Genomic DNA, 16,064 nt, shown 5'->3' with positions numbered 1-16,064 from the left:
GCAAGCAAAAGGAAAAGATTGAATATTTTTGTTAACAATTTTTATATTTTTATTTTTTAAAATATTTAATTTTATATATCTCGAATTACATATTTATTTGAATTATATATACATATATTTGATCTTTTATTTTTAATTTTGTTTTACTGAATGTTATGTATTAAAATTGATCAAAATACATAATTTAGACATATTAATTAATGTATATTAATATTTTTGTTATATTTTTTTAATTGTTCACACATTAAGTGTGCATGTACGGCTAATATATATAGGCAAAATAGTACTTTTAGTCTCATAAGTCAGGCTCATATTATTTTTGATCCTTTTTATTATGGGATTAGCACTTTTAGTCCCATAACTTACAAAAATTAGCATTTTTTAGTCCTAATGCAATTTTCCATCTATAATCACATGCCTAGCACGTTGCCATTGAGTATTTTTCATTGGAGGAAAAATTTGCCCTTTTTTCAATAGTAGCATATGAGTGCTTCATTTGACCTACTTGATTCGCTTACGGAATGCATGATTTTTTGTGTTGCTTCTACTTGGCTTCAATTTGTAGAAATATAGGAATCATACGATTTATTTTTTGTGAGAGAAGAGAGAAATGGATATGTTATTTACCCTAATTTCCTTCAAAATTTATTTGATCCCTTCAAATGTAGTTATATTTTTCTCCAAAAATGGTCCCAAGCCGGAAACAGACTAATTTTCTCTCTAGCAAAAAATACTTAATGATCACATGTTAAGCACGTACTCTACACCATTAAATTGTGGACAAAAAAGTGAATAAGGACCAAAAATACTAATTTTTGTATGTTACGGGATTAAAAGTGCTAATCTCATAATGAATGAGACCAAAAGTGAGGATTAAATTCAATTTTGGTCCTCTAACTATAGCCAAATTCCATTTTAGTCCTTTAACTTGTTAGGGTTTGGATTTGGTCCTTATGTATTTCAATTGCTCAATTTTGGGACTTTTTTTGGCCGAAAAATTACAAACCGCCGGAAATTTCCACGTGGAGCCCATGTGGACATTTAAATTAGGGCTGAGATAAAATTGTTAGCTGACTTGGCAATTTTTTGAATTTAAAAAAAAAATGACATGGCCACTTTTTCGCCCCTCTTTTCGCCGCACCTTCTCTCTAAATTTCCGATGAATCACCGGCACCACCGATATCAGTCGACTCCCCATCATCAGGCGAATATTTCCCCTCCATCAATTTGAAGTTTCATCGCGATTTGACGTTGGGCTCAAGAGGTGACCGACGCGACTTTCCACTGTTAATACGCCGTCGTTCGAGCGAATCACCATTGCGCACCACCACCGTTGGATTCCTCTCATCAAGGGGAGTCGAACGACACCTCTCCCAGCCATTTTCATCAACTCCTCGACGAGATCCATTCTTTTGAAGTTTCGCGACGCCGCCACCTTTGAACCGTCGTCAATATGCCGTCGTCCGAATGAATGACCGTTGCGCACCACCACCGTTGGATTCCTCTCATCAAGGTGAGTCAAACGATACCTCTCCCAGCCATTTTCATCAACTCCTCGACGAGATCAGTTCTTTTAAAGTTTTGCAACGCCGCCACCTTTGAACCGTCGGATCTCCACCGTCCGAACGAATCACCCTCGCGAACCACCACCGTTGGACTCCCTTCGCCAAGGCGTTTTGAACGAGACCTCACCCATCAATTTTCATCAGATTTTTTACGAGATCACAAGAGTCAGAGTCTTTGACCGCCGTCGTCCTTCGCGCCGCCAGCACAGCAAGAGGCCTACCTTTTCCCTCTTTTTCCACATCACATTTAATATGCCATGTCATTCTTTTTTTTTTTAAATTCAAAAAATTGCCAAGTCAGCTAAAATTAACCAGTTATGTCTCAGCCCTAATTTAAATGTCCACGTGGAAATTTCCGGCTGGTTGGGTAATTTTTTTCGATGAAACAAGTCCTAAAATTGAGCAATTGAAATACATAGAGGACCAAATCCAAACCCTAACAAGTTAAAGGACTAAAATTGGATTTGGCTATAGTTAGAGGACTAAAATTGCATTTAATCCCCAAAAGTGAAATAGGCCCAACTCATGGGACCAAAATGTTATTTTCCTTATATATATATACATATATATTGTATTTTTCTTTTTATAAGTACAAAAGTAAACATAAAAATATTAAATGATGGGCAAAATTAAAAATTTATGCAATTTTTTTTCCTTACATCATTCATTTTCCATTCAAATTCTAATGGAAGTGGGTCGGGTATAAATCAAAAATTTTTGGAGAAGCTGTAAGTATAGTATCAAAATCTTTTTGAGGAAAAATGTAGTTTAGTATTTTTAGGATAGGTTTAAGTGTAATTAAACCTATACCTATATGTATGTATATATATCCATGTACGTGAAACCAAATATGGAAACCAAACAAACGCCACACATCTTTACTCCGCTTCTTCCACCTTATAATCCTTCGCTCGTTTCAAGTAGTAAATATTAAATGATTTCAAGAGTCCATATATTCTCTTTTCACCATAAATATATTATCTCTATATATACATATACACAGCGTTTCACCAGCCAGCGGATGCCGGAGTAGCAGCAACGCCTACTAGTAGCGCAGGCCGCAGTTCAACCGCAGACTTGTCAATACAGATTGACCGCCGCATTGTCCCAATCCGACCTCAATCCCTCATGGAGCTACCGGAGATGGAATCCATGGCTTCCGGGATTGGAGTTTCGGTCCCGGTGCTCCGCTTCCTCATATGCTTCGCCGCCACCATTCCGGTTAGCTTTATGCACCGGTTTGTGCCTGGTGGGACGGCAGGGCGCCACCTCTTCGCCGCTGTGACTGGCGCCTTTCTGTCGTATCTGTCGTTTGGATTCTCGTCGAATTTGCATTTCATTACGCCCATGCTTTTAGGATACGCCTCGATGGTGTTTTGCCGAAAGTACTGCGGGATCATTGCTTTCATCCTTGGCTTCGGCTACCTCATTGGATGGTGCGTTTGTTTCGCGTTCTTACTTTGTGTCGATTCTCTGTCCTTTGGCTTCAAGGGTGTTAATTTTGGGGTTTTATGTTATCTGAATTGTGTGCGTTCTCTACCGATGCTGTGCTTGAGTTTTTAGGCGAGACCCTTTTGTTTCTAATGTTGATAGTGTGTTAGTATGCTTGTCAGCGAAAGAGAGGAAAGAAAAGAAATTGATGGCTAGACTGCATTTTGATTTTCAATTACTAAGGCTACTCAGATTCATTTTCTTTAACTTACCAGGATGATGACTACCATTTTCACATGCGAACATTGAGAATAATTATATTCGATTATGCAAATGCATGTGGTTTTACATTTGCTCGAACATTTTCTTTGCATGGGTGTGTCTCTGAATTCTGATGGATCTTATTATTTATGAGTAATTAAAGCATAATGGGTTGTGTTCTTCAGCTTTTTACCCTGCTCTTTTTTGTCCTGTGAGGTGCAATTTAAACAATTTAGTCTTGAGTATTGCTTTGCATGCACATGAATTGTGTGAAACTGCACTTTTGGCAACCGTAGAAGGCTGAAAGTGATGAGAACAATAATGTTTATTCACCACTGAGATGTAGGAAACTAATACATTGTACCCAGTTTTATAAATCAGATTATTTTACAGAGTTGATGTCTATGACTTTGACTTGGCTCTGCATAATAGTTATAATTATAGGTTAATGGCTAAGGGTTCGAAAGGGGCTAACTGCAAGATGGGGAATACAAATGCTAACTGGATGCATCTTGAATGCACCTGAGTTATAGTTTCGGATGTTTAGGAACACTGTGAAGCATGTGCTCACTTAAATTCAAAATTCTGTTGAATCTAAATTCATTTATTCCTCAACAAATGAAATATGATGCTCATTTGACCTGTTTATCCATGATTCTCATACAAGTTCAAGCAGTCTTAGGTACAAGAAATAACTTTAATTGGTGTAAGACCTACTTCAAATACAAGCAATGACATTCCTGTGTCTAGACATCCGCAATGATGGTGCCAAGCAATATGTGGTTAGATCTATTCTTCATTTTGTTTTAAGCCTAAACATGTTATGTTCAGTTTGGGTTAATATAGCCAATAACATTGCCCAAACATGTATTGTTCAGTTTGGCTTCATAGAACCAATAAAATTTAATCCACCACTGTAGCACTGGTGTGATGGGTACAAGGTCACATTTTTGCTAGTGGATGGTGCTCAATCCCTTGACTACTTGACTACCATCTGCAGCGATATTTTTAGGCTTAAGGAGAGGAAAGGGGTGAGGTTCCTGTATTTGTTTTAGGAACATTCTAGTATCTTAGCACGAAAGGTTTGAATGAGTCAGTTCAAACTCAAAACTGACAAATTTACAAGCTCGAGCTTGCCTTTAACATCTGATTTTAAATTTTGAGCCTGATTTCTCGATCGTATGTGTTAAAGTTTGAGCTTGAAGTAGAAGAATCAATCTCCATTTTTGCTGATTAGATTGTTTAAAATTGAGCCTAATTTTAAACATGAGGACTCATCCAACAGATTCATGATTCTAGTATCTACAGAAAATATCGCTAGACATCCATCAATCAAGATCCAAAATATTCCATGAGATTGAACCTTATAGACAACAAGGTATCCAATCAAAGATCAACTGATTGAAAAGTCAATAAAAGGTTCACAGAACTGCTAAAGGGCTATGAATCGCTAAGTGAAAATTCTGATTGCATGAACAAATGATTTTGCCACAAAATAAGGGGAAAGAGCAAAGCAAGAACTATGCTAATTAACTGTGTAATTCTCAAGTGTACTCGAAGTATTTGCATTGTCACTCATTATAATGGACAAAATGCAATTTGTGTAATGAGTAGAAAATGGATTCTGTGTCGTTTTAGGATTTTTTATACATTTTTTAATTCCTTAAAATTTGGTGGCTGTAACTGAGCAAAACCCTATTGATTATTTCTCAGTGACATCGATTTTCTTCTCTTGCCTTCTTGACAGAGATTTGGATTAGTTGTTTGCTAGATGGTGTGTGCCCCCAAATCTTTTTATTTGTTAAAAAGAAAATCATACGCCATACTGATTGTGCACATGGAGATTGTATCATTGTCATAGAAAGTTTCTTAAACTTTTGACTATTTGTGTGCCTGTGTAGCCATGTATACTACATGAGTGGCGATGCATGGAAGGAAGGAGGTATAGATGCTACAGGTTAGCACCATTGCCACCTTCTTCATTGATGTATTAGGGTTTCATCTTTTCCCTTGATGATGCTTATCTGCTGTTACTGGAGTTCTGCCTAGGCGACAGACATACAAATTCTGTCAAGCACAAAGTTGGTTTCTATATGCATGGATAGAGGCATGTTGTAGGTACTTTGTGTGCTAATGTACATGCGTTAGCTTCATCCAATACACTATTAATGATTTTGATGTGCTAACTGTTTACATTTTTGCTGTTTCGAATTCACAGGGGCTCTTATGGTGATAACACTGAAAATCATATCATGCGTCATTAATTACAATGATGGACTGCTAAAAGAGGAAGATTTGAGCGAGGCTCAAAAGAAATACCGGTTGCTCAAGATACCATCATTACTTGAGTACTTTGGTTATTGTCTTTGTTGCGGAAGTCACTTTGCAGGTCCGGTGTATGAAATGAATGACTATCTAGTATGGACTGAGAGGAAAGGGGTATGGTATTTATGTTCGCACATTTATTATATCATGCTATTGTTGCTATTCTCTCAGCTTCAAACGTTACATGCGACAGATGTGGCAACGCACAAAACAGGGACTTTCCCCCTCTCCTTATGTGGCAACATTGAGGGCTCTTCTGCAAGCTGCTGTCTGTATGGGCTTGTATCTGTATCTCGGGCCTCGTTTCCCACTTTCCCGATTTGCAGAACCAGTATACCAAGACTATGGCTTCTGGAAACGATTAAGCTACCAGTACATGTCTGGCTTCACTGCTCGTTGGAAATATTATTTCATATGGTCTATGTCAGAAGCTTCTGTTATTATTTCTGGCCTGGGTTTCAGTGGTTGGACAGATTCTAATCCACCCAAACCACGATGGGACCGTGCCAAAAATGTTGATATATTAGGTGTTGAGTTGGCAAAGAGTTCTGTGCAGTTACCACTTGTATGGAATATCCAAGTCAGCACCTGGCTTAGACACTGTATGTTAACTTTCCTTAAAAAACTCATACTCTTCTGGCCCACAGGATAACTAACTTATAAGCCTGTTGAAAATTGAATGCATTTCACCTAACTGAATGAGTTTTGTATTTAAATATGGAATATGGTGAGTACTGGGTTCTGAGTTAAAATTTACTCAGTTGACTGGATTTTAGAAAGTAATTTTATATGCTATTTGCAATTGCTTTCCATTTCAGTTTTTAATAAGCCATTTTCTTCTTGTTTTCTGTAACTACAAGACTGACATTATTAACATGAAGTACATAATGTACCATAACATTAAAAATAAAACGAAAATTGTTGTCAGATACAACTCAAAGTGTTACTATTTTGCTGGCTCTTTTAATTGGCTTGCAATGTAACTATTAAATTCACTCTGTAGGTCGTGGGAGTTTTGCTATCTATTTGGGAGTTGCCTATGCTATAGCTGTAAAGATGATAAATCATCTAAGGGATATATGATATTTCTCTAATTATTGCTGTTTCTGTTTAGATGTCTATGAGAGACTGGTTCAGAAAGGTAAGAAACCAGGCTTCGTACAGTTGCTGGCTACTCAAACCGTGAGTGCAGTATGGCATGTAAGTATAAACCTGTCCTTCTTTCCACCAAGTTTTTGACATGCCTGTGTTCTGCTTTCCGGTGTTTAATATCACTGTCTGGCACAGTTACTCCCTGAAAGTCAATCATCAAATACTTCATGACAGAAATACTTGTTTGCACTTGTATACATTTTGGATATAATATATGAGGGATGTCATGGTAGGAAACTGATGTTGGGTTGATAATGAGTTTGTAAGATGGGTAAGAATGTTTTGAGTTCTAAGATCATGCATGTTATGGCCTGTATATGTTTGTGCCGTAAAAATTTACATGAAACATAATCTCTGAACTAATGCACTGACTCAGTTCTGTTGATAAAAGTTAACCAGATGTATTATTACTAAACAAATCTTTATAAGCTTTTATATGAGATTCACAATTTCACATGCTTTTAGTATATCACAAATCTTTATAAGCTTTTATATGAGATTCACAATTTCACATGCTTTTAGTATATCACATGTATGGTATCTCATGAAAAAAGTTGCTAAAGAAGAAGAAAAGAGACTAAACCATGGGTCACCAACGTCATCATATTCTCCTTCAAGAGTCGAACTGTCAAGATATCGTTGCACTTAGAAGTCAACAAATTGCTGCGCCTGCCCTTTACATTGCACGTTTTGATGGTCGTCATAGGAAGACCTATCTGAAAATTAATACTTACAGTTCCTACCCAACCCAAGCCAATTGTTCGTCTTATTTCCTTTATAGGACTGGCTCTGCGCCTACAACCTTTTTATGCTGGTTGTGTATTTCATAGTTCACATCTGCTCTTACTAGTGTGAATTTTATCAATTCTTCTGTTTATTATTCATTACTTATATCAAAAAATGCAAGCAACCTTCCTATGATATTTGTAAATGAGCAAATTACCCCATATAAAAGAAAAGATTAGCAATTTACCCTCGTGTATTTTTAAAATGCAACAATTTGCACCCCTGTGTTTTTTAAAATGAAGCAATTTACTTCCTTATAAAATGAAGCAATGTAAATTGCTTAACTAACGTAAGGGGTAAATTGCTTCTTTCTTTTCATAGGGGTTAATCTGCTTATTTGCAATATCACAGGGTTAAACCCCTTCTCATATATATATATATATATATGTTTGATTTATTATAAGAGAAATTTGGTTGATCTTAATCTAAATCATTTTAGTTCGGGCTTTAAGTATGTTGATTCTGCAGTCCATGTTCATTCTATATATATAATAGGATAACTCTTGCATTATAATTTGTGGAATTTGATTGAGATATTTACCTGAGAATATATGCTGACACAAGTATATGTGCCTGCGATGCATATATTTTTGGGTAAATCGTCTCTTTACTTTCGGATTTGTATGGGTGACAGAACAAAGATTAGCATTATAACTACTGATTTAGGATGGTTTCACTGTTCTGCAGGGATTATATCCTGGGTACATCATATTTTTTGTTCAGTCTGCTACTATGATTGCTGGTTCAAGAGGTAACAATTGCAAATAATGTCACTTTTGGAGTTGGCTAATCATTTCTTGATGGACTTCCTCTTGACTTTCTTTTGGTCCACGAGCAGTTCTTTACCGATGGCAGCAAGCTAGCCAAACAGATTCACTGAAGAAGCTGCTCGTATTTATAAACTTTGCTTACACACTTCTGGTTCTAAACTACTCCTCTGTTGGTTTCATGGTTAGTTCTTTTCTCCACATTAATGTGTGGCATTGGAACATCAAAAACAATATGTAGCTAAGACGACACGGTTCTATTCTGTACACAGGTATTAAGCCTGCAAGAAACACTAGCTGCATATGAAAGTGTATACTACATTGGAACCATTCTTCCAATCGGCTTAATCCTGCTAGGCAAAGTCATTGTGCCAGCAAGGCCAGCCAGATCAAAAGCTCAGAAGGACCAGTGAAATTTCAAATTGCATCTCAGGGCTTCAGTTCAGGAGCTTGGAATGAGATAAGTGAAAGAGTAGATTCTGATATTTTTTTTTCTGCAACTCTTTGTTTCTTTATACCTTGTAAAGATTTTTAACGTTTAACTCTTTTTCCACAATTTAAACAATAGTTTTGTTCCATCTAATCCAACCAAGATTATTATCTTCATAATCATGTAGCATAAAAGCCCGATTCATCTTAGTTGATTATGCAAGAAAAAGAACTACACGATACAGAGTCCTTTGAGCTGTTAATGTTTTCTCACCAAAGCGATGCCATGTCGGCCTGAAGTCAACATAAATGCAGACACCTATCCTACATATGGCTCACTTTAGCTACCAGACACATGTTTGGCTACTCTGATTAAGCTGGTTAACAATGGAGTACACATCTAAAGCACATATATATCATTGGAAACCTTTAAATTTTTTTCATGTTGTTTCACTAATATGATTAGTCTAAAAATGAGTAGGCTTTTTTGCTAGAGATCATGAACCCGGAGAACGTTGTGGAGCTTTCTTATAGACTGTACAGTTATTTCGAAGTGATTATTTAGGCATTGATCATTGAACTTAGTATATCTTTTAACTATCATTTTCTTTTATTACCATGAGATAGGATTGGCAGAAATAGTAAAACAAACCAAAATAAGTCAGCAGGGACAACTAAGTGCCAAATTGAAGTAACTGCATTAGCTCATGATTATCATAATCAATGATGTTTTGCTTGTAAGAGTTCATTTCCTCATCTATGACACATAAACTGAATAGTTAGCCTCTACATTTCACAATTTGGACCCCAGTCATATAACATCTGATCATTAGATCCATAATACCGGTAAGACATTGATATGTAAAAATATGCAGATGTTAACAACAATTTAGATTTTTTTTAAGGAGGATCAATGTTGGTTCCCAATTCACGCTGATCTAATTTTACCAAAAAATTGTCTTGATTATCCAAAAATTTCATGTACAGTGTAGGATATACCATAGTAATTACAGGTTAACATAAGTATCTCCATGGCATTTTGAACATTTGTACCAGCTTGAAGTTATTGCAGATGCTGACTGGAGGCACATATTTTTGGGTGTGGATGATTTGACCCCAACAAAGAGCTGTCCATTTTTGTTGCACTTATAAATGTGCTATTTTTTCCCTCAATGAGAGATGGGATTCTGGCTTGGTGTGTACCATTACTACCAACAGAGACCCCTCCTGTCCTTGCTTGGAGGCAATGACAACTTCATTTAATGCACACATCATTGATTTCTCTTTTTCATTCCCTCCCACATTTCCCCTTTTCTTTCTTTCTTTCTTTTTTTTAATCCTTTTAATGAGTTTCTTTTATTTTACATATAGAGTTAGTTAATCACACTTAAACCTCCTTTAAACTTTTTCACAGAAGAATTTTAAATTTATACTTACAACCTCTCTAAAAATTCTCAATTTACACTTGATCTTGTTCTATTTGTATATTTATAATATCACATAGGACTAAATTGCATTTTTTCCTATATATATACAAGATGTAAAAACATAAATCATGATAGATACAAAATCTACAGTACGCTGAAGCGACATGGTGCATATTATTTGATGTTTACACATGAGATGCATAAAAAAAAAAAAACCCTTTTCTTATGTAGTATTTTAACCAATTTCAAGAAAATCGATCATTTTCTCAGACTCAGCACCAAAAAGACCGGTTTTCACCACCTAGCTAATTTCTTGTTTCTCAACTACTTATATATAATTGATGGATCCAATTATTAAGTATCGACATTTGACTTAATTCTAAAATAATATAAGTTTCGAAAATCATAAATACTAACCACAAAACACATCAAAATGATGTGAAGCAAACAAAAAGGGAGATGCTCTTTATTGTGATTTGGACATTGATGATGAAAATATGAAGTATGTGAAGGTCCTCTTCCTGTTATTGAAGGTTTTGTGTGCAGTGTCATCATAGGTTTGTACTGTATAGTGAAAGGACAAGAAATGATGATGTTTTATTAACCAGTGATGAAAGGATTGCTTTCCTTAGTTTCTTGTCCAAATAATGTCCATACAATCATTGAAGGAATACAAACGTTGGTTGGGAGTCAGTCGCCATAATAAATTTGTCCCCTTTGTATTTGTAATTTAAATTATATTCTTATAATTCCAAAAAATATATATTAATATTATTATTGTAATATCAAAATATGATAGAAAATCTCATTATAGTTGTTGGAGTAGAAGTACGAGATTTTCAAAGTCTTCGCTTCGAGTAATACTAAGCTTGTTAGTATGTAGGCATATTGTTATAGCAGTTTTCTTATATTAGAGGGTGTTCGGCTAAATTTATTTGTGTTATATTTGAATGGATGAATTGGAATTGAAAAAGGACAGTTTGAAAAATAGAAGAAATTAAATACTCTACATTAAAAGTATTTAAAATTATCAATATTTCACAAAATATAATTATAAATCAGAGCGGAAGTATTTAAAACCTTTCATTATGATACAGAATTATCCATACAAATCTACAAAATTTGTCACTGGGAATTTAAAATTCCCATTGTTCCAAATATGACCTTAAAGAAGTTTATAAGAACATACATATTATAATGTTGTTAGAGTTTAAAGTACTAAATGTTAGAGTACATTACGTCGTGTTTTTTTTAGATTTGATACAATTATAAATACTTTTTCGTTATATGAGAAATTGTCAATAGCCCTTGATAAGTAACTTAATTATATAACTCTTGCCTGTAAGTGAAAATCTCAATAAAATACGTTGTTGGACGAACGTCATTATAAAAAAATGCAAAAATACGATATTGGGCGGATATTATTACAAAAAAAAAATACGTAAAATTATAATTCAGGGTCCAAAATAGCATTTTTGATAGTTCGATATAAAATTTTGTTAACCTGACAAAATGAGTCAATTATTAGACGGGCATTATTATTTAGGGATTAGTAATTTTTCAAACAACGACAAGTATTTATAATCATATCATACCTTATATATACGACATAATTTTGCTTAGATTCTATAAACATTTTGAGTACTAGAGATATAAATAGCAATAATAAAGACTATGGTGTGCTCACAAAAAAAGTAAAAAAAAAAAAAAAAAAAAGAAAAGGACAATGTGAATTAAATGTAAGTAGACAAGTAGGCAATGATTCCAAGAACTTGTACTTTTCAATATTGCTTTTTTGCCCCCTTTTTCTCCAGGTATACATACACATGTGATGGGAATAATGGGGGAAGGTGATGGGTTGGATAAATGAGTAGAGACCATAATTTTGTGCCCACACACATAAGGGTGAATAATTATTTTTTGATGAAAAAAGTTAGTAATTTACTAACTGTTATTGTTGATAATTATATATTTTTTTATTTTGTGAAAAAAAAAATCATGCAATAATTACTGCATCAAGAGCAGGATTATTACCAAAACTTCAATTAATTAAAAAGAAAATTCAGACCATAGAACTTTTTGGGTATTTGCAATAATTTTTACTTTTGTAGTAAAAGTAAAATAGTAGAGAAAGTTGTACGTCAAGCAATAGTAAAAGTTAAAATTGTTTGAAAACAAAAGCTAAACGTCAAAAATAAAAAAGTTGGAGTTTTGAAAAAAATAACTTAATAGTTATAATTTTATCACGTTGCAGAAGTTGGTAAGGAGTTGTTTGTAACTTTTAGATTTTAAATAGTTCATTTAAGCAGTTTAGAAGGAGAGATTATAAAATAAAAATATTTTTTTCAACTTATATTCAGCAATGAACTGACAAGTACTTGATAGCAATATATCATACTCCATGCTGAAATGACTAAAATATTCCCCCAAAGGCAAAATATTAATCTGAGACATGATCCGTGTCTTTCCTACTCAAGTCGGGTCATGCTTTATCGCACCCAAACTAACTTATATAAATACGCCAAATTATTTTATTTAATGGTTCGACATTTATTATTTTAAGATCCGCATTAAATATATTCTTTTGATCTCACGAACTAATTTAAGCATCATAGAGTCTTAGTTGGGAATTTCCTAACAAGCCTAATCATCTCCTTTTCTGCTCATGTTCCCAACTAGATATGGATACTCTCAGAGGGACTGGCCTCAGCCTTCAACCAAAGTCGGTACTTATTTTAGACATTTGCTAATAACCTTTTGTTGTTCTTTAAGATTCATTACGAATGTAAAATATTTCTTGAGCTCCTTATATTATAAGAGTTAATTACACTTAGACTCCATTCGAAAATGCAAAATCAAAGAAGTTTTGAAATCATACTAACACCCCCTCTGAAAAATGTGTTTACCCTGATCCCTTTTGTTAAGATTTGGACGAAAAATGTGATCTTAGAACAAAAAAAAAAAAGAAAGATTAAGTTTTAATTTTGTCCATTTAACATTTTCAAGTATATTTTTGTACTTATATAACTGGATCAAAGTAATATACACATATATATGGAGTATTATATGGGAATATTAAAAAAGGTAAAATTGAAGATTTAAATATTCTTTTGATAACGTCAGCATTTTCAATCCAAATTCTAACGAAAGATGATAAAAAATAAATACTAAATTTTTGGAGGGTATGTAAGTAAAATTCTAGAACTTTTTGAAGAAAAATATAATTTCATCTTTTTAGAGAGGTCTAAGTGTAATAAAACCTAAAAGTAATATACCACATCAAATGAATTATAATGTGATGCTACAAGAATGAATAATTATGTGATGAAAAGTCAAGGCAAAAAAAATCTTGATCACGGATTGGTACTGCCTATAAATATCCTAAAGGTCAAGTGGTAGAAATTTATGCCTTCATTTTTCAACAAAACACGTGAAATATTATTCTTACACAAATGAACAAAGCAAAGTTTTGTGTAGTTAATGTGGGTAAGGAAGAGAATCCAAGTAAAGAATCCAACATTGAAAACAGCCAAAAGGGTCAAACATTTTTATGGATTTGATGTTGTAATTATGGTTCTATTGAGTTGATAATTCAAAATTTCATTTTTTTTTTTTATCAAAAGGATATATATAGGGTTAAAATTATACTTAAATCCCCTTTTAAAAAAATAAAATTATATTTTTTTCAAAAAAAAATTTAAAATTATAATTGCACTCCTTTTGAGAATTCTTCCTTCACATCTGATATCCTTTCGTTTGGGTTTGGACAAAAAATGCTACACTAATAAAAAAAATTACATAAATTTTTAATTTTGTCTCTCATTTTACATTTTCATGTATAGTTTTGTACTTATAAAGAAAAATTGTAATATACAATAAAACCTCTATAACTTAATAAACTCTCTAAAATAATAAAATCTTCCGGTCCCGACTTGGGCCTTTGTAAAAAATCATCAAATTCGATAAGATAATAAGATAATAATTTTTCAAAAAATTCCTTTATAAATATTAGGTCCCATTAAAACTCTTAACTAATAATTCATGAATATTACAATTATAAATATTATGGTAATTTGCTAAAATGTAAGTCTGTAATGCTTTACGCATTTGATCATTCATGAATGATTTTGCGATGCCTTTTAGATGAGAAGACATGGTTGGGTGTTATGAATCATTTTATTTTAAATATTGAGATTTATATAGTATATGTTTCATTCATCATGCATGAATATATTTAATTGGCTATAATAGTTATTTAAGTGCAACGAATTAATGTAAACATGTATATTTAAGTAATTCCAATGGATTGAATATCTGTCTATGAATATAATAGTTAATTGTATACAATGAATTGATATTATATATGAATATATTTAATTAATTACAAAGAATTGATTAATGTATGAATATAATCAATGAAACATATATAAAGTCATTTATTTTCAATACATATGTACTCAATTTGCTTAATTTAAAAAGTCTCTCTTTTAATTAATAAAAATATTAATTTATCGATAAATTAATATCTTCCTAAATTAATAAAATTTCATGGTTCCAAGGTTATTAATTTATAGAGGTTTTACTGTATATGTATATATATCTAGTGAGCTTAACATCATTACAAGTTTTTCCTTACAAGTACAAAATTATTACATGAAAAAAATTATTAAATGAGGGGTACAATTGAAAATTTATGTAACTTTTTTGTTAGCGTCAGCATTTTTCATCTATACCCTAACGAAATGGGTCAGGTACAAAAAATTAATTTTTAAATGGGTTGTAAGTATAATTTTAAAATTATTTTAAAAAAATATAATTTCGTACTTTTAAAAGAAATTTAAGTATAATTAACCCTATATATATTGACGTTGTCATACCAAGTCAATGGGTATACAAGGTATAATTTTCTCAAAATATCAAGAATGGATGATTTGCAACAGAATGAGCAAGGGTGTCGACAGGCCGATCAGATTTGAATTTAAGAAAGTCTGAAATGAATAGAAAACTAATTTAGTAACAACTTGTTATAGTGTGCTGATAAGTGTTGAAGAACTTCTAATGCTCAAATTAACAACTTCCCTAGATCAAAATTAAGTAAAATAAATGAGTAGACATACAAAGAAAGATCAAAAAGTCGTACAAGGTATGCTGATAAGTGTTGAAGAATGTCTCAAGAACTTGTTATAGTGTCTTCCCATGATTTATTCTCCTTAACCTATCAAGTCTCCTATTTATAGGACAAGTAAGAGAAAACCTAAGAAGATATTGAGCATGATCCACATATCACATGCTTGTAAGGTATGTTCGCTACCGTAAGTATGAATAGGTCCAGTTATATGCCTCATTAGCCAGCGACAACACGGGTGAAGTGTTGGCGCCACATTAGCCGTTGGTGGATGCTTTAGGAGGAGTTTGTTACTTGTTCTATCCACCTCAGCTTCTCAACGTAATTTTTCAACCGATTGCTCTACCTACCTGTTAATTATCGAGTGTTGATGCGTCTATTTGATGTGCACACTTAGTTTTGACGTGTCTACTGAATTATATGTAAACTGTAGATAAATTGAGTTGATCCTAAATCATTATCTAGCAATAGCTGAGCCGAGCTTTGGGCTTCAACCTTGGACTTTAAGCACCCTAGCTTCCTTGTTTCATTACAATGGGCTTGGTTATCTTCCTTATGCATACTTGAGCTTCCATTCTTTACTTATGGCTCTTTTATCCAAGTCATCACTAGGCTTCAACCACGCTAGACCCTTAGGATGGACTCAATTTTTTTAAATAAATTGATCATCATGGCATCAATTATTATTATTATATGATTATTAATCCCCATGAATATGACCAGTCCTCATCATAATATATATATATAAAGAAAGAGAGAAAGAAAGAGAAAGGAGAGAGAGAGAGAGAGACACTAC

General features: G+C 33.3%; 1 protein-coding gene across 1 annotated transcript; it reads left to right on the top strand.

Moving 5' to 3' along the window:
* The first annotated feature begins 2,474 nt into the window (after positions 1-2,474).
* LOC105157436 (lysophospholipid acyltransferase 1) lies at positions 2,475-9,985 on the top strand. Its single transcript, XM_011073847.3, has 8 exons — positions 2,475-3,001; positions 5,159-5,214; positions 5,476-5,696; positions 5,776-6,184; positions 6,697-6,782; positions 8,208-8,271; positions 8,359-8,471; positions 8,560-9,985. Exons 1-8 carry the CDS (start codon positions 2,694-2,696, stop codon positions 8,698-8,700), a joined length of 1,398 nt encoding a protein of 465 aa, XP_011072149.1. The 5' UTR covers positions 2,475-2,693; the 3' UTR covers positions 8,701-9,985.
* Positions 9,986-16,064: the final 6,079 nt, after the last annotated feature.

Source organism: Sesamum indicum, linkage group LG1 (assembly GCF_026168435.1).
Source record: "Sesamum indicum cultivar Baizhima isolate 11 linkage group LG1, ASM2616843v1, whole genome shotgun sequence".
Taxonomy (NCBI): Eukaryota; Viridiplantae; Streptophyta; class Magnoliopsida; order Lamiales; family Pedaliaceae; genus Sesamum; species Sesamum indicum.
Note: the sequence above shows the minus strand (reverse complement) of the source record. Positions and strands in the feature narration are given on the sequence as shown.

Excerpts from the sequence above, each read along its gene's own strand:
- LOC105157436 (XM_011073847.3), top strand. The coding sequence starts at position 2,694 with ATGGAGCTACCGGAGATGGAATCCATGGCTTCCGGGATTGGAGTTTCG. Across the intron at positions 3,002-5,158 it reads TTCGGCTACCTCATTGGATG|CCATGTATACTACATGAGTG; the intron begins GTGCGTTTGTTT and ends GTGCCTGTGTAG. Across the intron at positions 5,697-5,775 it reads TATGGACTGAGAGGAAAGGG|ATGTGGCAACGCACAAAACA; the intron begins GTATGGTATTTA and ends TACATGCGACAG.